At 41.7% G+C, this 8392-nt stretch overlaps 1 protein-coding gene across 1 annotated transcript in view; it reads left to right on the top strand.

The window, feature by feature from the left end:
* LOC101627384 (chromosome unknown open reading frame, human C10orf76) overlaps positions 1 to 8392 on the top strand; it is a 167012-nt gene that overhangs the window by 39737 nt on the left and 118883 nt on the right. The window contains exons 16-19 of the mRNA XM_004680499.2: positions 2536 to 2594; positions 4329 to 4394; positions 5147 to 5216; positions 6240 to 6300. Coding sequence (XP_004680556.1) covers positions 2536 to 2594; positions 4329 to 4394; positions 5147 to 5216; positions 6240 to 6300 — 256 coding nt within the window. The remainder of the gene's footprint in view (positions 1 to 2535; positions 2595 to 4328; positions 4395 to 5146; positions 5217 to 6239; positions 6301 to 8392) is intronic.

The following is an 8392-nucleotide window of genomic DNA, read 5'->3' on the forward strand; positions in this document are numbered from 1 at the left end:
TCACCTCCGGGGCAGGCGGGTATCGAACTCATGCGGAAGTGGCTTTAGCTTCTCAGTGCTGTGCTTTAACCTGCTGCGCCACCAGGGAGGGCCTCAGGGCCCTCTTTTTTTTTTTTTTTATTAAAGACATTTATTTATACATACATGTTGGGTCCTTCGCTCAGACCATCTCTGCTGTCGTGCTGGCGCGGCAATACAGGACTGGGGTATGGCCAGAGGCATGGGGGTGTTTATGTGAGAGGATTCACCAGAGACAGAGTAAGGAGCAGAACAGGCAGTTTGACTGAAATACACTGCTGAGGGGAGCAGTGGGCAAATCAGGAGAGGTCTGCCATGCCATGGGGGTCACCTCTTGCCTGGGGATTGAACTTGTGATAGCTTCATAGTGTTGTGCTTTCTTCTTTTTTTCTTTTTTTTAAAGATTTATTTGTTTATGCATACAGAACTGGGGTACAGGCAAGAGGTGCAGAGGCAGTGAGAGGATTCATCAGAGACAGAGTGGGGAGCAGGACAGGCAGATCTACTGGAATACCCTACTGAGGGGAGCAGTGGGTGAGACAGGAGAGGTCTGCTGTGCCATATGTAGGTCAGCTCCCTGGCTGGGATTGAACTCAGGCCATAGTAGTGATTGATAGTGCTGAAACTTGACCTCTAGGCCACCAGGGAGACCCTGAGCTTTTTATTGTCTTGTGCTTTTCTAAATTTAAAAAAGATGTTTATAAAGAAACTTGCTTTATTTTTATATTTAGGACACTTTTTATTATTTATGTATACCAGAACTGGGATGTAGGCCAGAGGTGCAGAGGGGTGAGAGGATTCACCAGAGATAGAGTAGGGAGTAGAATAGGCAAATCGACTGAAATTACACTGCTGAGGGGAGTAGCAGGTGAAACAGGAGAGGCCTACTGCACTATGTGAATTAGTTCTCTGGCTGGGGATCGAACTCATGCTGCAGTGACTGGCAATACCTTGATAGTACTGAGATTTAAATCTTTGTGCCACCAGGGAGGCCCCCACTATTTTTTTAAGTGGAGAGAAAGTTGCAGGTTTTTCTCTGGGAGTTGGTTGTCATCTTCTGGGGAAAGGAAGGATAGTGCTAGAAGATTAGAAAGAGAGTGGCCAGGGATGGGTAGAAAAGTTTCATGAATTCAATTTTGTATAGATAGGGACATTTCTCTCTGGCTACCTAGGGGACCTGATCTGAATTATAGGGAATGTCAGACAGGGATCATCATTATGACTTTTTGCACTGTCTATCTCTAAGGATAGGCCATGTATTTCTGGACCACAACCTCTATTATATCCTCTAGTTGTTAGGTATTAGTTGATAGGAAGTAATAGACTAATGTCATGGTGAGTACTGTTAGCTCACTCCTGTATCACTAACCTGTTAGTAGAGCTTCTTCTGAATGGGCTGTAACCTGTGTCCTGTGTCCAAGCTCATTTGAAATGTGGTAAGCCATTTGTCTGTTTTGGATATGCTGGTATGTCTACCTTCTTTTTTTTTTTTAACAATTTTTTTCTTTTTTTAAAGATTTATTTATGCACACAGAACTGGGGTACAAGCCAGAGGTACAGGGGTGGTGAGAGGATTCACCAGAGTAAGAATGGGGAGCAGAACAGGCAGATGGATGAAGTACACTGTGAGGGGAGCCGCGTGGTTCTGTCACGCCACCTCCAGGGCCTGGGATTGAATCGGCGCTGACTGGCTGCGGCTCTCAGGCAGTGCTGCTTCCTAACCCATTGCGCTACCAGGGAGGGCCATGACTACCTTCTTACTTCTATTTTACCCTCTTACCTACAAAGATCCTGGAAAGTAAATAAACTTAGATGGTTCTGGTAATTGGCATTGATGTAGTTAGTAACTCTTGGTCATTTGTGGGCTTAGCATCCTGATAGCACGGTTGCCTTCTTTTTAATAACTAGAATGTATGTTTGAAAAAACTAAACACCTTTATTTAGTTCAGTGCTGTATCTCGTGTACCTGCTGCATAGAAGGTACTAAAAAATATTTGTAAAATAAGTAACTTTGATGGGAAGAAAATGACCAAGACTTCAGTTTCCTGCTTATGTGTAATAGACACAGTGCAAGGAGAAGCATGAGCTACCCCTGTTGTTATATATTGCTAGTTTTTATGAACAGTTATAAACCCTTTCTAGATTTTGCGGTAGATGAGTATAAGTTGGTAATTACGTGGCCAAGGGTGGGGGTCAGGGTGGGGTTGAACCTGATTCTTCAGAACCAAAGGACTGATACAGAAGCAAAGGGTAGGCCTTGATATAGCTCATGACTGTCAGGTCCACTACCATGATTAGATATCTCTCGGAAATGTGGTCAGCTGTCCGTCTGATCACCAGAACCAGGGAGAGTTCCTTCCACTGTGTCTGTTACATATAACCAGGAAAAACAATAGTCATTCTAGTAGTACCTTAAATTTCATTCATGTCTTTAGTGTGGAGAGAAATTGTAAATGTTTTTTTTTTTTCTCCATAGAAACTTGCTCTGGATGTGAAGTGTTAATTTTTTCTTTACAGATGAGCACCGGCTTCACAGCGGCAAACTCTGTCTGATTATCCTTACTTGTATTGCAGAGGTAGGTATCATTAACCCTCTTCTATTAGCTAATCACATAAAAAGTTCCTGTCTCTTGGGCCCTCCCTGGTGGCGCAGCAGGTTAAAGCACAGCACTAAGGGGCTTAAGCCACTTCCGCATGAGTTCAATCCCCGCCTGCCCCGGAGGTGACCACAGGGCGCGGCAGACCTCTCCTAACCCGGCAGACCTCTCCTAACCCGCCCGCTGCGCCCCTCAGCAGTGTACTTCGTCGATCTGCCTCTTCTGCTCCCACTCTGTCTCTGGTGAATCCTCTCACCCTCCACATCTCTGGCCTGTACCCCAGTTCTGTATGAATAAATAAATAAATCTTTAAAAAAAAAAAGTTCCTGTCTCCTGTCTTCTAGGGTCCCAAAGCTTGGGACAGAAAAACTTCCCCTTGAATTGTCCTTTCCTCCCACTTGAATGTAAGCCCCAATAATAGGTCCCTATATCAGCATATTCTCAGTGTCTGGCACAGACTAGAGCATTATTAGTATTTATTGAATGAATTAATCTTGAATTGTGGTATGATAACTACTGTAACTGAGAACTGGAATATTCTAGCTCTTAAGAGTTTTAAATAAGGGACTTAAGCCTCTTTAGGAAGAATAATTCAGCCCCTTTGAAGCAGCTCTTGTTAGGTCTTTTGCATTCAGCAAAATGAAAAAGGGAGTTCAGGTTTCCTATGGGGGGATGTAAAGACAAAAGACAGAGGGGAATTGGAAAGTGAATAAAGTTGGGCTGGTAACAGTTTGGAGGAGAACAAGAGACCAAAGATATGCTTTAACTTTGTAAGGAGGCACTTTTGGTTGGATTAATTGGCCTGAACTCATCCAGGGTCTTGGTGGTATCCACAGGTATGGTAGAATTTGAGTCATTTAGAGCTAAAATTTTAGCTTCAATCCCCTTTCAGTGTTCCTTATTCTGATCTTTTTAAAGAGAAATAGTAAAGGTGGTCTAGGTAGAGTAGTGGAGGGATCTTTCTGTCTTCTCCTTTTATGTTCTCTGTGAAAAGATGACCTACTTTTCTCCGGGTTAGGGTAGCTGGTTATAGGAGAGCTGCTTATTAGCAGTGGACCTGGTGTAATTGCTTCTCAAAATTTTTTCTAAGAAAATCTTTAAGAGTTGTTTTTCACGATTGTAACAGTTCCTAGTAATTGGAGTCTGTAGTCATGTCAGATCTTCAGAAAAGGTGCTGGGAAAGTGCCAAGGGATGTTATTACTGATTCACAGTAAGAGGCTTTTGATTTTCTATCAGACTTCAGCGAAGCCGGGTAGACGGAGTCTTACCTACTACTTGCTGTCCTGGGTAGCAATTTTCTCCCGCTGTGCCCAAGTCCATTCCCAGTGGAGGACAGGCCTTAATTGTACATTCTCCTGCTGAGTCTAAACATGAATCCTGCAGCCCCCATGAAAACCTTCAAGCTGTCACAAACAGAGGAGGCTCCTTGGGCCAGATGGGAAGGAAGAGAGACTAAGAAAACAGATTTCTCTCAGCATTTGCCTCAAGTTCCTGCGCTCTTTAATTTTTTTGTTGTTTGTGATTTGCTTAGAGATTTTTAGCCAGTTAGTGACACACTGAGAAATTAGACTCATCCCACAAGCTCTCCAAGTCATCCCTAAGAGTTGGTCTAAAAGTCCAAACATTTGCAGGAAGTGTGTTAGATCAGAAAACAAGTTTCTTCTGCATAGCTCTTATTTCTTACTTTTTTTCTGTGTTTTGATTTTTGTTAGGATCAATATGCCAATGCGTTTTTACATGATGACAACATGAATTTTCGAGTAAACTTACATAGAATGGTATGTATCACTTTTGCTTCTTGTTGTTCTTAGAGAAAATGTGTATGAAGGCAAGATGGAAAGGATAAAAGGGACCCTGTTATAACAAATGTGGATAAAAACTCATCGTGAGGGCTCTGTTGAGGTCTGGAGCCTGTTGCTGGGTTTTTGTGTGTGTGTGTCATGAAGATACACAACCGTATACATCTATGGCAGTAATATTATAATGTATCAGTAGAGTAGATTTCAAGAGGGAGATGGTGCTAAACCTGTAGTGTGAGCTTTGACTAGCTAAGGCTATATATATGGCTTTGATTTATTCATCTGAGGGGTAAGGGAAAGAGAATAAGAAGGTTCAGTGAGTACCCTAAACCTGGTATGTTAAAAAAAAAAAATGACAGTTTCGTATTTGAAACTTACTTTTATTTTTTCTGTAACTGCTACTGCCATTACATAGTTACTTTTCCTTACTCTTTTATTATACAAAAAGTACCATTTTACCACCTTTGTTGTTAATAAAGCCTCTTGTATAAATAAAATCAAAGTGAAAACAGCAATGTTTCCATTGTAATATGCTCCAGTGCCATTGTGTTTTTATCACAGGCCTTCACTGAACTGAGTAGCAGTTATAACTCCCTGCCCCACTCCACCCCACCACTAGACAGACAGAAAGAAAAACCAACCTCTCTGCAGTGGTGCATGAAAAATATAATGTCAAACCTTTGGGTATCTGTTCAGGTGTATACTAAGTTTGTTTCTTTTTGTGTATCAAGCCTATGAGACATAGGAAGAAGGCAGCAGATAAGAATCTTCCCTGCCGTCCTTTAGTCTGTGCAGTGTTGGGTGAGTACCATTAAAATTGGCATTTTTTTTGAGCCAGGGAAAGATATTTATGATTAGTAGGAGAGGTAGAATCTGGTTGAAGTGCTTCTTCTCAGACAGAGTTATTTGTTGTATTTCTTCCCTGACCTAAGAAGCCACATTTACTGTCAAGTTTGTTAAAATAACCCCAGTGAATAGAATGCACAATAAAAATGTGCTGTTGTTCAAGGCTGAGTCTAAGCTTGATATGTGATTTAATTTGTAGAATATTTTACTTCTGATCAAGATTATAAATTTCTTCTCTCCTTTTTTGTTTAAATTAAAATGTCAGCTGGCCAGGAGGGTGGAAGTTCAAGGTTCAGACATATAAAACTTTCTTAGAGTAAGTTAAGCTAAGATGAGGCTAACATAGCTGATGAATAGGGGTAATTTTGTCTCCCCAGAATTCTGTGCATTCTCCTTAGGGGAATGATCTGAACTCTTAAACCCATTTCACTTGGATATGCAGCTCTGGTTCCTAAATCTACCTGATTTTAGAAACAGTAATTTAGAGTATATAATAAGCCTCTATTGACCCAAAGTCCCACAGACCATTTCAGTCAATACCTGTCAAATTGAGCATGCTACTGAGATGAAACAGATTGACATAACTTTAGAGCTGAGTCTCTGGTTACACAAGTGTGATCCATAATTTCTTGTCTGCTTGCCTCATCACTCAGTTCTCAGAATTTGATTTCCCTTTGGCATTTTGTATTAGTGCCACGGTTTGAAATATCTGTACAGTGAAATCTCTCGTATCTGAATTTATTGGCAGTTCAAGGTGTCCTTCTGAAGTAGAAGAGTGAACAAATTTTCTTGTTACTTTACAAGTGGCAGGCGATTAAAAGTGTTGCAAGAAGTATCTTATATAAAATCATTTTAAGTACATGTGAATACAGATGTTAGTGGATGCCATTCACCATGAGTGCAAAGGATAGATAGAAAGTTTATTCTAATTCGAAGTAATGAATTTCATTCTGATTGATACTATTTTTCTCCTTTCAGACTTGATGGTAGAGTTTATTGTAACACACATGATGAAGGAATTTCCTATGGACCTTTATGTGTAAGTACCATTTGCATCATTTAATGCACCCAAATCTATTTATAGAATTGATAAGACACTTATAGTCATAAAACTTCAATGTAGGGCTTCCCTGGTGGCACTGGGGTTAAAGTCTCAGTGCCATCAAGCTATCGCCAGTCACTATGGCATGAATTTGATTCCCAGCCAGGGAGACTTGACTCACATGGTGTCTCCCCGCTGCTCCGCGCAGCGGTGTATTTCAGTCAGTCCACCTATTCTGTTCCCCACTCTGTCTCTGGTGAATCCTCTCACCCCTCATACCTCTTGCATATACTCCAGTTCCTATTACATAAATAAATAAAATAATTCTTTAAAAAAATTTTCTATGTAAACTTCAGAAAAAACACATTGGTATGTGGAGAAATGTTAGGGAATATTTTTTTTTTTTTTTTAAAGATTTATTTATTTATTCATACAGAACTGGGGTACAGGCCAGAGATGCGGAGGGTGAGAGGATTCACCAGAGACAGAGCGGGAAGCAGAACAGGCAGATCGATGAAGTACACTGCTGAGGGGAGCAGCGGGCGGGTCAGGAGAGGTCTGCCACGCCATGTGGTCACCTCCGGGGCAGGCGGGAATCGAACTCATGCGGAAGCGGCTTTAGTTTCTCAGTGCAGTGCTTTAACCCGCTGCGCCACCAGGGAGGGCCCTGTTAGGGAATATTTTATGGCCTAGATTTATAAATCTTTCCAGAAGGGAGAAATAAATGCAAACCACAGTTTGGATTTTTCTCACATCATAGCTTCTACTCTTTTGCACACTGCAAGAATAGCAGGACTGGTATACTGAAACAGTAATCATGGGCGGTTATCATCAACAAATATGGAATAGTATCAGGCTGCTTAATCGTCTCTGGGCTTTGGTATCAAAGTAGTCAGAAGGTAGTGAAAATCCAGAAAGATAGGGCTTCTAGTCCATTCTTAGCCTGTATTTTTCTAGTGGTTAGTTAGAGATCGCCTAGCAAGGTTAGGTAGATTATATATATAGTGTCCTGACTGGGAGATTCCTGCTACCTGAGAAGATCTGATTGCACTGGTTGTGAAGATTTATGATAGACAATTAGAGGCAAAGAAAGTCATCATAATTTAATAAAACCTAAGTCTCAAGGCCTTTTTTTCTTTGCTGTTTTCTACATTCTTGTCTTAAATATGTGAAAACAGCTGTGCTACATCAGTGGGATCCAAATATGTACACTATCTTTACCCCTTAAAAAACATTGAAGTGAGTCTGACAATAGAATCAGCACCTCCATTTTAGAGTGGGGGGTGGTGGGAGAACATTTTGGTGTACAACTCAGTGTAAAGCCTGGATGTAGGGAGGTAGAAAGCACTTTATTTGGAATAGAGTAGACCTCCAACTTTTAACTTTTTTTAACTTTTTTTTTAAGATTTATTTATTTATGTATACAGAACTGGGGTACAGGCCAGAGGTGTAGGGGCGGCAAGAGGCTTCACCAGAGACAGAGCGGGGAGCAGAACAGGCAGATCCACAAAGTACACTGCTGAGGGGAGCAGCGGGCGGGTCAGGAGAGGTCTGCCGCGCCATATGGCCACCTCCGGGGCAGGTGGGAATCGAACTCATGCGGAAGTGGCTTTAGCTTCTTAGTGCTGTGCTTTAACCCGCTGCGCCACCAGGGTGGGCCTTTTAAAATATTTATTTATGCATACAAGAACTGGGGTACAGGCCAAAGATGCAGGGGATGAGAGGATTCACCAGAGACAGAATGGGGAGCAGAAGAGGCAGATCCACGAAGTACACCACTGAGGGGAGCAGGGGGTGAGACAGGAGAAATCTGCTGTGCCATGTGGGTCAGCTCCTGGCTAGGGATCAAACAGTCTCTAGGGATCTACATTGGCTGTAGAAGGCTTCATAATGCTGTGCTTTAACCCATCGTGCCACCAGGGAGGCTTCAACCTCCAAATTTTTAGCCTGCAGAGCCTTGGTCTCCTAAATCTGAAATGAGATATTTGTTTTACTTTTAGTTACATAGGTTGCACTTGCATTCTCCCTTATCTTTTTTGGGTATGTAGAAATAAATCTGATACTAATTTCAGTTTAAAGACCACGAAAA

This window comes from Condylura cristata, unplaced genomic scaffold (assembly GCF_000260355.1).
Source record: "Condylura cristata isolate star-nosed mole 26May11 unplaced genomic scaffold, ConCri1.0 scaffold00011, whole genome shotgun sequence".
Classification (NCBI taxonomy): domain Eukaryota; kingdom Metazoa; phylum Chordata; class Mammalia; order Eulipotyphla; family Talpidae; genus Condylura; species Condylura cristata.